Raw genomic sequence first — 15,293 nt, forward strand, 5'->3', positions numbered from 1 at the left:
ACAGAAATAGACTGTCTGCCAACACAGACGAAAAGACAGACATAAAAAATAAATGCAGACGCACACGTACCTCTCCTCCATTGACATACTCCATCACGAAGCAAAGGCGGTCTTTTGTTTGGAACGAGTACTTCAAAGACTGAAACAGCAGGTGGATACACCATTAGAGGAAAAACAAAAGCAAAAAACCCCACACAACTAAAGCAAACGCAACGTGAGAGACTCTCATCAAAATGTATGTGATAAGAGAAGTGGTTGTCTCAAGGGAAAATGAAAAGATTAACTTTTTCTCACAGGCCTTGATGCTTACTTTAAGGGGAAGGTGAAGTTTACGAGGGAACACCAGCTTGACTGACAGTGGTAAATTGTTTTGCTAAACCTGCTGTGTATGTTGCGTGGCATACAACAGCATCTGGAGTGTCAGAAAATTACCTCTCACTGGCGACTTCTCAACAGATGCACAGCTACATTTAGGCCGCTAATTTATTACAGTTTATTCTCTACATTATAATGAGGCTCCAGGGAAAAGCCAATCCTATATTCAAAAGCACTAGGAGCTTTAAGGTCTCTGGAAATCCACTCTGAATGATAGTTCATTATAAAATGTGCACTCACAGTTAAAAAAGGATGTCTCGTGTTTTTTAGCACTCTGCTTTCTGTAAGCGTGTGGGCCACTTCGTCCTACGGGAAGAAAGAGAAGGTGGATCATGAATTGTGTTTTCTCAAGATAAACCATGTTTGCTTACAGTGCATGTGCACAGTGAGGTCAAGGATTTTATTACAAAGTTTCTCAAAAAAAGCATGGTATTAAAATGACACTTTTATAACTGTTGAATTGTCATTAACCATGACTGTTATCTTAACCTTGCTAAATAACATACAGCACAAAATGCCTTATCCTTAATGAAAAGATCAGAAATATTCCTCATGATTCTTACCTTTGCTATAATAACCTCTTTCTTTAAAATTTTCATTGCATAATATTTCCCGCTGGCCTTCTCCCTTACAAGAATGACTTTTCCAAAAGTGCCTTTTCCCAATAATTTTAAGTAGTCAAAGTCATTCATTGTCTGCAAAAAAGAAAGAAAGAAAGAAAGAAAGAAAGAAAGAAAGAAAGAAAGAAGCAATAAATTGTCAGACTTCCTGAAATGCAGTGCATATAATTGAGGTCTACATTTCTATTTTGTTAATGTAACTCAATCAGAATACGTCCACATCTCACATCTCTTCTGCAGGGATGTAATCCTGCTGCTTACAGACTTCACTGCCACCAACACACTGATAAGTTTGTACATTAGCTTGTTGTTTAAAAATGATGAAACTCCCAGAAATACACTGCTTTACAAGACATTATCGAGAGAGTTTCCTAATTTTGAGCAACTGAGTCATAAAGTCTGTTTCATATATCCTGAATCTACAGGGCTGCAACTGTAGGCGTATTCTGAGCTTTCAATGCTCGAGGAAAAAAATTAAGTGATTTATTAGTTGCTACATTTAGTATTTTTTTTATAGATTACAAAAAGATTATTTGGGATTGTGCCAGAACAAAACTCGATTATCATGATATCCAATTTACATGAGAAGGGGAAATATTTTAAGTGTCAGAACCCGAACTCTTTTACAAACTGCTTAAATCATCTGAAATCAAACAATAGCTGAGAAGTTTGTTTTATTTTTCATTTTTGCTGCTTAGTTCATCATGTGATATTGGGTTCAGCATCCAAACTCTACTATCAGGCATAGAAACAGGCCATAAATGAACAGTTCACCCAAGTTTGAAAATCTGCAGAAAATTTACTGACAGTTCACTGGTGGAAGCATCATTACAGATTATGGAGTCATATTTTGGCCAGAAGCAACAGTTCATCATTGATGGACTGAAGACGTGTGGATTATTGAGATTTTTATCAACTGTTTGCACTCTCATTCTGACGGCACCCATTCACTGCAGAGGATCCATCAAAGTGCCGTAATGCTAAATTTCTCCAAATCTGATCCAATAAGCAATCTAGAATGGCCTGAGGGTGATTACATTTTTAGACAGTTTTCATTTCTAGGTGAACTATTCCTTAAACGTTTTGCTGGTTTCTGCCATTCAGCTTCCCAGTCTACAGCAAACATCAAAATCTGTATTTGAAGGCACCTTGCGTTTGTGATGGCTGATAGATGTGTCCATCTCCTCCTCTCCCATGTTGTCTATCTGTGAGGTGGGACTACACTGTATACGTTCCTCTTCCTGTCTTTGGAGTTTATCTGCCACCATTTGGATCGCCTCTGCCCACTCATCCCTTTGGAAACAGACACAAAGCCCATGTTTCTAAAAAAAAGCAGTTTGTTAAAACAAAAAAACACTTGAGACACACAAACTAACAAATGATTCACTTATAAATGTAAACTAGATGACAGCATAATCTAATATGAGTGGGGAAGCTGCCCCTCTCTGCGAATAGTGTCTCCCTTCATTGAGTTTTCATTTGTCGTGCAGCACAACATCTGTTGTGTGGAATCAGTGGTGCATTCATGTTTTTGAGCATGTGTTAGTTTAATAATGATGGATTCATCTGAGCGAAGCTAACAATTTCTCACTATTTCACAGAAGCGGACTGAGAACTTGAGAGTACGACTGTGTGGTATAGCACAGTACTACAGTCGTATACTGTATAATAATCACATTTTGGTAACCAGCTTAAACAACATGCCACTATTCAGCACTGAAGTTCGTCCGTGCTGATGGTTTTAGAAGAGTATTAGAGGAATTTGCAAGAATTCAAAAAAAAAAAATATCTTTGAAAACTGATATGTACATAAATTTTGTACACACATACATCACTGTTTTTAAGTAATGTATACTTTTTATTCAGTAAAAGACAAATTTCCACTTGTAGACAATAAAGTGACTAAACTAAAAATATTGGAGTAATGGCTGCTGTATTTATTGTATTTGTGATCATTTAAATGCAGCCTTGATGAGCATAACCAAAGTCCTTTTAAGACAAATGTCACCCGGCAGGCATATTTGAAATGCCACTCAGGCATGCAAGTGCAACTCCTATCTCTTTGAATGGGGAAACCTAAAATTCTCCAAAACTGTCCACTAAGGTTAAGATTAATTCCATATTTGAAATCACCAAAGAAATTCCTGCGATTCAGCGGCCATAATGAGCATTGCATTTTTCCCAATTCAAAACTATACAAGAGTGACATGTCTTGGGTAGTCTATAGTCTTTGGCATAATTACTTTAAAAACATGAAGAAATCTTGTTCTTCAATGCAATGTTTGCTACTAGTTCCAAAAATCAGTCCAAAAATATGCCATGATGAGGAAAAAACATAAGTCGCACTGGACTATAAGTCACATTTATTTAGAACCAAGAGAAAACATTACCACCACGAGAGGGCGCTCTATGCTGCTCAGTGTAGGCTACAGGAGCAAAGATCAGCATAGAGCGCCCTCTCGTGGTGGTAATGTTTTCTCTTGGTTCATGTCTCTTAGTTAATTTCTCTTGGTTCATGTCAAATTAATTTTGATAAATAAGTCACACCTGACTATAAGTCGCAAGACCAGCCAAACTATGAAAAAAAGTGTGACTTATAGTCCGGAAAATACAGTAATAATAAATCATATTGCTGTTGCAATTGCTTCTTACAGTTACATTCGCATGCATTAAGTGGCATCCAAAATGAACTGAATAGTTAACAAAAAGGTTATAGTACAAACCCGATTCCAAAAAAGTTGGGACACTGTACAAATTGCGAGTAAAAAAGGAATGGAAAAATTTACAAATCTCATACAATTATATTTTATTCACAGTAGAATATAGATAACATATCAAATGTTGAAAGTGAGACATTTTGAAATTTCATGCCAAATATTGGCTCACATTCCAAAAAACAGGGACAGGTAGCATTAAGAGGCTGGAAAAGTTAAGTGTACATATAAGGAACAGCTGGAGGACCAATTTTCAACTTATTAGGTAAACTGGCAACCTGATTGGGTAAAAAAGAGCCTCTCAGAGTGGTAGTGTCTCTCAGAAGTCAAGATGGGCAGAGGATCACCAATTCCCCCTATGCTGCGTCGAAAAATAGTGGCGCAATATCAGAAAGGAGTTTTTCAGAGAAAAATTTCAAAGAGTTTGAAGTTATCATCATCTACAGTGCATAATAGCATCCAAAGAGTCAGTGAATCTGGAACAATCTCTGTGCGTTAGGGTCAGGGCCAGAAAACCATACTGGATGCCCTTGATCTTCGGTCCCTTAGACAGCACTGCATCACATACATCACCATGTTTATTCACAATTAGTACAGTGTCCCAACTTTTTTGGAATCAGGTTTGTATTTTAGATAAAACATAAATAATATATATTGTATATGTATTTTTCTTTACACAGAATCATTGCATTAATGGACAGTAACAGTTTCATTTTCCTCTGTTGGCCAAGGTTGTGCAATTGTTGCATAAGGTACAGATTTAATATTGATACAGAGGTACCACAGTGGCTGGTATTCCACCAAAGCAAATCTTTTGGTATTGATCCAACCCTACCAGGCAGAGTCTGAAAACTTGCCCTCTTGTGCATTGCCATTTGTTAGTGGGGAACCCTCAAATAGAATAAGAGATGGACATATTTATTATTTCCAACATAATGTATGGATTTCCATTCTGGCTCTTTTTTCAGTGCAAGCTACAGAACAAAACCCGTGGTGGAAGTAACATTCCAAATGTGGTGCATTTGAAATCCCAAAGCAAATTCAAGATCCATTGGGTTAATGCAGTAACATCTACAAAGTGTCCTGCACAACCTCTCAAGGTCGTGTGGATGAATGGGTGTGGAGTGGTTTGGTGTATAATGAGCGGTTTTTGCTAATGAGAGATAAAGGCTTTGAATACAGTCTGGCATTAAGCCAGCTGTCGCCACATCTCTCCTCCTCACATGTAGGCCCGCAGATTCTGGGCCTCTGCCAGTAAACCGTGTCCCACTCCTGTTCAGAGCTGTGTGGTGGGATGGGGGGGGGGGGGGGGTTAGGGGGTTGTGTATTGGACTGCAATGCACTGTGATAGATAAAAAACCAAGTTAGGAGTAAGAGGATGAACAAGTCAGTGTCTGTTTGTATATTTTGTGTGATTAGATGTTCTCTCAGTCAAATGCTGCTATAAGGTCTGCTAGTTATGCTAGTTATCAAGTCTCAATTTATTTATATAGCACAACTGCAAACAACTACAGCTGAACAATGTACTGTACAATATTGTAAAATACTTATAAAGCATACAAACCAAGCAAAACATCAGACAACAAACACCATCACAAGTCATAAGCTGCAGTGAAGAAATACGTTTTTAACTTTGCTTTAAAGGGTCAATAAGTAACTTTTTAGGTATTTTATTATCTAAAATCAATATTTTTATTCATAAATATGCCCTCAATGGTGTACAAATACCTATGCCAATGTTTAAACTAATCCTTGTAAATGAAGAATTTATTATCTTTATATACATGGGACGGGTAGGTCGACGGAGGCTTCCATGTAGTTCCGCCATCTTGCAAAACTATAATAGCAGAGAGGGACAAAAAGTACTAAGCCAACGCGTTTCCACAGCGCGTTTTCGGTCAGAGCCAGAAACGCAGGTGCAGAGCAGTGAGAGGCGCTTGAAACTGCACCGGCAAGTTTTAAAGTCTGGATTGCATTCTTATTATGGACCATACATATGCCGCGCCACAGGAGAAGAAAACATCGTCGCCAAAACAGTCAAAAATAGAACGTAAAAGGAAACGTGACCGTAGATTACAGAAAACAAGAGTTAATGTCTGGGAAGCTTTTTCTAGGTGGAAAGAGCTAATGCTTGATAAAGATTTCAAAAGAGACGCTGAAGCGGCCAGTTTTCTTCTCGACAGGTAAGTCAGTGTTACAATCTATATTATAATATTTTTTTTATATCTAACAATGCATATAATTCAGAAAATATAACGAATAAATTAGACATAACTACTAATTACAATATTTCATGTTTTCCACAGTCAGTAATTCATACTGTAACATTCGTTTGTTTATGGTCATGTTGCAGTTTGTTTGAAATAACACACCTGTTCACCTGAAGGAAAACTCGACGAAGTGCTATTAGAAGACATCCCGTCAAAGCTTTTTGGTACATATCGCCTACCGTAGATGCAACGCGCATTTGAAAAAGCGAGGCGCTGGAGAGCAAAATTAGTTTGAATGCAAAATACAATTTCACCACTAGATGGGAGTAATTCCTACTTAGTGTCCCTTTAAAAATATGTCATGTTGATGCAGTTAATATGGATTGGTAATGTGTTCCAGAGATTAGGTGCAGCTACGGCAAATGCTTGATCACCCCTAGATTTTAATTTTGACTTTGGAACAGTAAACACAAACTCTGGTTGGCACACCTAAGAGTTCTTTCAGGGATGATATTCACACAACAGGTCAGAGAGGTAAGGGGGAGCAAGGCCATTTAAACATTTATAAACAAGCAAAAGCACTTTAAAATCAATTCTAAATTGTACTGGAAGCCAATGTAAAGATATTAACACAGGTGTACTATGTTTCTATTTATGAACACCGGTTAAAAGATGAAGCCGCTGCATTTTGGACAATTTGTAATCTAGATATTGAAGAACTGTTTATTCCCAGATACAGGGAATTACTATAATCAATTCTAGAAGAAATAAAAACATGAATTGCAGTTTCAAAGTGCTTAAAAGAAAGGAAAGTCTTCACTTTAACCAAATTTCTTAACTGGTAAAAACTTGATTTGACAACTTAATTTATTAGCTTTTTTAAGTTTAAGTGCACTATCGAAAAAGTTTTTTTTACACCTGATTTAACTGAAGAAGATAAAACACCAGAATTTACATGATACATGTTTGGGACTTCAGAGGAGCCAAACACAATAATATCAATTTTAATCTAATTTAGATTAAAAAAATTCTAAGACATCCAGGTTTTGACTTCGGAAAGATAGGCACAGAGGGAGTCTACACCATTTTTATACTTTAGGTGCAAATAAAGTTGAGTATCATCTGCATAGCAGTGATAGTACAAGCCATGCTTTTTTTAAATAGAGGCTAAAGGAAGCATATATAAAAAGGACAAAAAAGGGGCCAAAATAGAGCCTTGAGGGACACCACAAGTCAGGGTGACCTCCACTGAAAAATATTGTTTAATACTGATTTAGTCATCATAGTCAAATGGTACAGTATCAAAATTAAAACAAAATAGGTTTACTTTTAAAAGAAAATCCTAAACCACCTAAAATTTATGGTGTTTCTTGCACTTCAAATCAAGAAAAAATACCTTATTTGGTAAATATAAAATATATTGCATGGGTCAAAATTATAGATTATTCATTTATGACAAAAATCATTAGAATAGAAATCATGTTGCATGAAGATATTTTGTATATTTTTTTTTACTGTTTCTTAGTAATATGCCCTGCTAAGAACTTCATTTGGACAACTTTAAAGGTGATTATCTCAATATTTCGATTTTTTTTTTGCACTCTCAGATTCCAGATTTTCAAATCTCGGCCAAATATTGTCCCATCATAACAAATCAAACATCAATGGGAAATGTATTTATTCAGCTTTCAGAATATGCATAAATCTCAATTTCGAACAGTTGACCCTTATGACTGTTTTTTGGTCCAGGGTAACATTTGCCATCTGAATAACTGAAAACTAATGCAGATTACAAATAATATACTGTTCAACTTAAGTGGACACTGTCTGGCTGTCAAAATTTCTAATAATTCTGGTTCTTTACATGCAAATAATGCATGTATGTGATGTTTTTCTGTCTTTCTGACAGTTCATTATCACTTATATTCTTATGGGACATGCTTTGTTGTCTGTAGATTTAAAAAGAACTGAGATCTAAAAAAGGATCAGCTCATAATGTGAGCCAGTGTTTCGGTAAAACGCCTTTTTGGGTTGCCTTTTCCCTCACTGATGGGAAAATTAATATTTGTGTTTGCTAAAGGCAAGCATCCCTATTACTATTGCTCATATGTAGGGTAAAATTCACAAAATCAAATCATACAACTTGTTGAGGAATTGTGCTTTTCCTTTTTACATACAGATACGGTCCAAAGAAAATCACAGAGACATCAAACTGAAGAAAGGATTTAAGGCTCCAGAACCGGAATGGGTTCAGTAAACCATCATCCATTCACCCATTTATTTAAGCTTCACTACCTCTTCCGTAAGCACTTAACCACTCCACAACTTTAAACCAAACTGTGTACACACACAGACATGTTTACTACGCTAACCTAACCATAACACACACAGCATTACAGAAAAAATAACTTAACTATTTTCATACTTTTTTTCTTTTTTTTAACATATGAGGAGTTCGCAAAAGGATATTTTGTCAGGTTCAACTCACTTCTTAGTACAAATTTGTCATCAAAATTTGGGTAAGTACAGTAGGTACACAAAACACAAACACACACAGATTCCCCTTCTTCTTTTCTGCATTTCACCTCTGCTTATATCCGTGATATATCTGTGATAGAACTGCTTAAAGCATCTGCTAAATATATAAATGTAATCACTACATTATTAGCAAAGCAATTACTAATGTATATATTGTTTTCTTCAATGTTCATTATTAATTCTTTAATTTAAAATGAGTGAGTAGTAGAGTTTTTTGTAAGAGGTGGTGGCCAAATCAACAGTTTTTATTACTTGTTGCAACTATATAACATTAAAAAAGGTTGCCAACTGTACATTATTGTTGGAATGGGCATATAATGATGCTCTGAATAGCTGTGTTTTCTACATTAGAGACTCACCTTTCTTCTAGTGTGTCCACGTGGAAGGTCCTCTCTATGACTGTAGTCCACTGTAGACATCTAATAATAAAAGTGTTCGGCTTTGGTCGTTCAGTTTTCATCAGCTGGCATTCTGGAATGGCAGACCAAAGGAAATTGTAGACACAGACACAATATAAATATGCAGGCAGGGAGAAATCTGACCTTAATACTAAAGTAAACCCAACCCACTTTCTAACTCTCAGGCTGCAAGTGTTTCATTTGATAAACAGAGTGGATCAGCAAGTCCAATGTAACACAAATGGCCATTAGCAGAGAGGAGGCAGCGGGTGGGAGAGTCCCACGGTGAGATGACCGAGGTACATTTGCTGTAATGTGATGCAACATATACAGCGCTTCGCTCTGCCACATCAGCCACTGGCCAGTCAGAGGGAAGTAATGTATTTCTCAGATACTTTATGAAAGTAGCAGGGGGCAAAGGTGATGTTCAGACTGGGCTCATCGCCGCTACAGATTTTGGGGACAATGCCCAGAGGACAGGTGAAACGCTACAGCAGTCCCATAACGAGGTCCCTCAGTCGGCCAATTTCAGCCACCTCTGAATGACAGCAGGGCCTAAATTTAGACAGGAAGGTTAATGATGACACCTCTAAGGTCACGAAGCCATGCACTTTACCGAACATCTACCTGGGCAGTAGGGGAAAAATCGAGTCCCACGCTGAGTGCAGAAAAACAAGGTCACAGCAGCCAGAATGTGACACCTCAGGAGGAGAGCAGGCAGAGCTGACAGTATTGTTTGCTTTGCCACATTAGATCACAGATGACGAACATTGCTTCAAGCAAAAGTCGCTACGGAAAGCTAGCATGCCAATTAAACAGCCCAGAAGCTGTGACTTCCGCTGCTTGCAGCATGCAACATCACTTAAAGGTTTTCTCAAGTCCAAAATAAGGTTGAGAGGGTGCCAATGCACAAAAACATCAGGAGTCACAACATGGCATTCAGCTCTGTAAATGTTAGCGAGAACTGGCTTCGAAGGAAAAGGTAAGTGTTAAAAAACATTAACCATACAATCATACACATCTTAAAGGTGTCAAGAACTTAGAAATGAACTTTTTGTATTCAAGTTGGTTTTCAAAAACTTTCATATACCATTTTTAACAAAAGTTTCACATTTTTCTTATTCTTGAACTACCGTTCAAAAGTCACATGAGCCATCAGAAATCATTTTAAGATGCTGATTCGCTGCTTAAGAAATTATTCAGGATTCTTAGATGAATGGAAAGTAAAAAACTGAATTTATTTGAAATAGAAATCTATACAGTATATACATTTATATAAACGTTACAATCTGTCAACATTTCCTGTTCTTCCTTTATAATTTTTTTTTTAATCCAGCTGTACTTATATTGCAGCGATTCCATCTTTGTTGGTGCAAGATCTTAACGAAACAAATTGGTGGATCTCACTGTGCAAAGCGATTTGTCATATGCTGCAATCATTGTTAAAGACAAATTTGTCAATATGGACTGCGGTATACTAGGGAGCAGATGCAGGGCTGGTCAGGTTGTGTACAGGACTCTGAGAGAGCGGTCCGGAGGAAGGCAGTCTGGTGGCAGCTCGTTGCACAGGGGGTGAGAGCGAAGCCATTTCAGAGAGTGCATTGGGCTATCAGCCTCCCAGCACCACCTGGCCTCTCCAGCTTTCTGCAACAGATGTGGCAATCCTCTCCCACTGCCAAGCGGCCCAGGCCGGATGTATGGCCACCCCTCGCTCCTCCAGCCTTTAGATTAAAACCTGGCTGGGCCTTTTGACGGATGGAGGGTTGGGGAGCTGCTCACAGCACGTGTCCAGAAACCAGCGCTAAAAGCCACGCGTTTGAGGTTGAGTTGTGTTCCAGAGGAATTAAGTCACTGCTTTTGATTATTTTATTCCACTAAAATCATTTTAAAAACTAAGATGATGAGGTGGTGAAACAGAGCTATGAAAGACTGTTTTTTTTTTTTTTACAGTGGTCTTTGATCACTTCAGATTCGCCTTAAAAGTTTGAGTGGTATATTTCAGAACTTGTTTTGAGAGCCTTTAAAAATTAACCACAAACTTTGCATCATAACAAAGGTTACTTTACATGTTTGTAATTTAAAGGCACATTAGCAAACAAGCCTGGTTTATTCTAATGGGCAGAGAGAAATTAAATGATGACTACATTCTAAAATTTGAGTTCATGAAAAATAGAAAGTGTGCTAATTTGCGCTAGGAATTTTAGCTGTCAAATTAGCATACAACATTATTTGGGATTCAGTACAGATCATTGCATCCACTCGAGTTAATTCATTGAGACTGAGCTCTCTGTTGCCTCACAAAAGAAAAAAAGGATGTACAAAACTTTACTTGTCTTGCTTTGAAGGCATCACTTACTTGCAACAGAGAAGTTATTGAGAGGGTAGGGAAGATCGGCATCCTGCGGCTTCTCTTTGTATCCGATAAAGGACCCGTCGGTTTTTAGCAGGAAGTAGCGAGGTCTCCAATTCTTAATATATTCACCTGGGGAAAAGAAGAAATGTATATTTAAATAGCAAAATAATAAAACGCATGACCTTAAAATGCTTGTGCAAACACATGCAGACTATCCATTCACACTTTTTTCTTTTACATGGCACTAGGGTAAAACAAATGACCGGTTTTATTAAAACCCCTCATTGTTTCATGGGTGCATGCATTGGATTCACAAGATTAATATCCTAAACACAGAATGAACACGATTAGATGGTGTTTATCTGTTGAATTGAGTTAATTTTGACTTTGCAAATGACTTAACACAGGATTAAAATGTTAACATGTTTACCACTGCTAGTCCAGCTGTCAGCTACTGCATCATCTGCCTAAACCCGAGGGCAGGTGTTAGAACAACCCAAACCAGGGCTGGTGGCACCAGGTCGGCTTACAGTAAAACGCATGCGGAAATGCACCACAGAGGGGGTCAGAGAATCCTCACAGGGGCAGCAGAGACACCTTTAACCTTTCTATGCTAAAGCCGCAAAAAACAACATCTGCTGAGCAGCTGGTCATGCTATATTATCATGCAAAACTTCTGGTGCAACAGCCTGTGCTATATAATAATAAACAGCAGGATTACAAGGGTGTCAGCATCACCACACAGGGGGGCAAAGTCGCATGCACACAGAGTCTAATAACAGGCTTCAAGAGTGATAATGCACACAACATCTGCCTGCTGAGTGCTGCATGCTGGATCCTGAAACCAAACACACTTGAAACCAAACGTTCATTTGCAATTTCCTATATTGAACAATGAAAAGTTTGATTTTAAGATTCCTGAATACGAATACATTGCATTTTGTCTGTTGCTTGTCAATCACAACTTGTGGTGAACACGAGAAACAAGGACATTTCATAACGTAGTGAATTTATAACTCAAGATGATCATTTTGTTCAATAAAGTTCAACATGTATGCTATATTTATAAGCATTCTGAAGCCATACAATAACTTTGTGCGAGGTGCAATGTTTAAGTTGTTCCTTTAAAAGGAGTGTAATTGAGGAAAAAAAGGAAAAAAGTTAATTAAAAAATCTTTTAAAAGTTAGTAAAAATAAAGGGATTTCAAAACAAAACACTAAGGCATCCTATTTTTGTCATCGTTTAAGCCATAACGCTAGACAATCTTTCAATAAAATATGCTGAATCTAACCTCGGGATTCATCTGTTTAAATATGTTCCTGCTGATCATATTTATTAAGACAGACAATCTGGTATTCGTTCAAGCGTAGACGCAGGAGAATCCTCAGTCATGTACTTTCTGATTCTGAACTCCTGGTAATTAGCCACGATCTTCTCTAAGTGACACATGAGCCTCGTGACAGCTCTGAGCACTTTTTTTTTCCAGCAGAAGAGAAAATAAACAACATGTTCTATTTGTAACATCCACTTAAAGCATAATGACACCAGCTTCTCCTAATTAACACATCAGAGAAAAACACCTGCTCATGTTAATTTGAGGAGACCGAGGTCTTCGCTGGTATGCCTGAATGAGGAAGAGGAATCGCTGGATAGGAGGGAACAGCTGAACAGAGGCATCCGCCTTCCAATCAAAAGGTTCAAAAAAGAAAGGAAAAGGGTAGAAGGATAAAAGTGGGCTATGAGTTGACATATAAATAAATAAACTAATGCATGATTGCTATGACGACCATCTATAATATAATACAGGGGTTCTCTTTTTACACACGCATTACTCTTGTTATTGGTGGATCAGTTATGGACAAACACAAAGCAAACAGTTTAATCTGACCCTGGATCAGTCACGATGTCTTGTTAACCAGTGTACAGTACATTCACTGTGCGGCTGACAAAGCCAGGGGTTGAACAGAAGCAGCTGCGTGACTAAAAGCAAATGTCATCAAACCATTTTTACTGGCTTCTCAATCGTGAAATTTGTTTCTTTAGATCCAAAACAGTAGGCGGACAGTTGGTCTGGCAGGCGCCAGCGATGCTTCTACCATCAAGTTTCCAGAGCGTTTGGTCAGAGTGAACAGTCGTATTGGTTAGCGTTATTACAAAGCACCAGGGTGGTGAACACCTTTAGATGTGGAGTTCAGATTAGCGATTGATCAATACGGTTGATTCTTAAATGATTACGCCTAAGAAATTGCACAGCGATACAAATTCTCTGACTAACAAGCTTGCAGGTGACACCGAAGCGATCGCTGGCAAATATGCAACAGGACATCCAAAGCCCCTGCAGCCCCATTCCAATTAAGTTCTGAGATCCAAACAGCTCCAATTGAACAATTAAAATATCATACCGGGTGCCATTCAATTACCAGCCCAGATTAATTGTTCATTTGTCTGTGGTCTGTGACAGCCTGATGGCTGTGGGACGGAGAATTGGACGGCCGCTTTCGAGACAGACGCGATCCTGAGCAAACTTCCCCCCCAAAACATCCAAGCCACTCCTGAGACTTCCCGAAGGCTCGCTGCCTCTGCCACGCTCGCTCCGACATGATGGAGCTTCAGCAGGACAGGAGGAAAAAACAAGCCTGCAGAACACAAAAAAACAAGGCCATTTGTTTATCGGCCCAAACAAGGATTTAATTTAATGCTTTGGCGGGAACTGCTCTACTTTGCAGATGGCTTAAAGATGGGCATGTGATGGGTGCCCTGGGACCAGCGGGCTGTCGCGTTCCAGCACACGCCGGGCACTCCAAGCGGCACCAGCTCGCCTGGGCACGAGCGCTCACAGCCGCTACAGCGCAGCCTGGGCACGGCACGTGGTCCGAGACGTGGGCAGCATTAGGTGGTGTGGTACGGATGAAGAATGCGCAGGAGGGAGAGCTGGCCGCTTGTGGAGATTGGTGTGTTTTGTTCACCATGTACTGCAGCAGCTTGCCGAAGGAGAGCGGCTGGAGTCACTTTGTCAGTTTGGCAGAGATGGACGCAGCATGGACACACTCACACTCTGACTCATTCACACTCATGCACTCACAGCAAACAGTTACTCTGAGAAACGATTGTCAGAAAGTAGTGCTTTTTGTTTGACCCATGGTTTAGTGGTTATTCATGCACCACTTTTATGCTACAGATTCAGTAACCGCTATGATGACCTCAGTGAGTAAATTGGTAGACTGATGACTCAACTATGGCTACTTTTAGCCCTGTGGACTTTTGGGGGGTTTTTTAGGAAAAAAACACACTTTCTGCACTCAGTAGTTTCATTTGTCCACTAACAATTTCCAACAGTAGACACACCTCACAGGAGAATTCAGTCATTTCTCTAAAAAGTCATAAACATTTCCATCAATTCACAAATGATGTATTGTGTTGGACAATAAAAATATAAAACTTAATTGATTTTTGTGTCTTTTTTTTTTTTTTTAACACATCTCACATATTAGGCATGGTCTTTGTTGCCTTGGTAACCAAGTACACTGAATATTTAATGGCAAATTTGTTGGTTGTGGCAGAATTGATGTCACAATTGCATAAAAAATGGATAAGTTTCACAGAATAAATGTTAAAATTGATTAGAAATATATCACATTTCATTTAGATTTACATAGTTTTAAAAATATAAAATAATAATATTAGATAATAAAATTAGAAAATAGTTTTATAGCCATTAATACACATAATAAATATTGAACATAGACCTACTAGTAATAGCAAGTATTTGTTTAGATTTACATAAACAAATAAATAAATTAATAAATAGTAAACAGAATTATATAATATTTTATAATGGAATTAATTAGATAAATATAATAAATAGAGCTCATGTAGTTACTTTAACAATAACAGAAATACTGTACAAGCAACAAACCCTAAACCAAACCATAGTCATTTAGTGAGTGCATGTTTTATTTGTGTAATTACACTGTACAAAAGCCAAAAAACCTAACTTTATACACAAAAAGCATTTAAGAAGCATCAAAAACAATAGATACAGCTTTACAGCTGTAATGTGACCTTCGTGTAACAAAGAAAAACG

General features: G+C 38.0%; 1 protein-coding gene across 3 annotated transcripts in view; it reads right to left on the reverse strand.

Moving 5' to 3' along the window:
• LOC128026318 (RAC-gamma serine/threonine-protein kinase-like) overlaps nucleotides 1–15,293 on the reverse strand; it is an 81,354-nt gene that overhangs the window by 11,856 nt on the left and 54,205 nt on the right. For all 3 annotated transcript variants that reach the window (XM_052613317.1, XM_052613318.1, XM_052613320.1), the window contains 6 exons: nucleotides 11,212–11,337; nucleotides 8,817–8,928; nucleotides 2,144–2,288; nucleotides 939–1,070; nucleotides 616–681; nucleotides 71–139 (listed from right to left, as the gene is read on the reverse strand). In XM_052613317.1, coding sequence (XP_052469277.1) covers nucleotides 71–139; nucleotides 616–681; nucleotides 939–1,070; nucleotides 2,144–2,288; nucleotides 8,817–8,928; nucleotides 11,212–11,337 — 650 coding nt within the window. The remainder of the gene's footprint in view (nucleotides 1–70; nucleotides 140–615; nucleotides 682–938; nucleotides 1,071–2,143; nucleotides 2,289–8,816; nucleotides 8,929–11,211; nucleotides 11,338–15,293) is intronic.

This window comes from Carassius gibelio, chromosome A13, assembly GCF_023724105.1.
Source record: "Carassius gibelio isolate Cgi1373 ecotype wild population from Czech Republic chromosome A13, carGib1.2-hapl.c, whole genome shotgun sequence".
NCBI lineage: Eukaryota > Metazoa > Chordata > Actinopteri > Cypriniformes > Cyprinidae > Carassius > Carassius gibelio.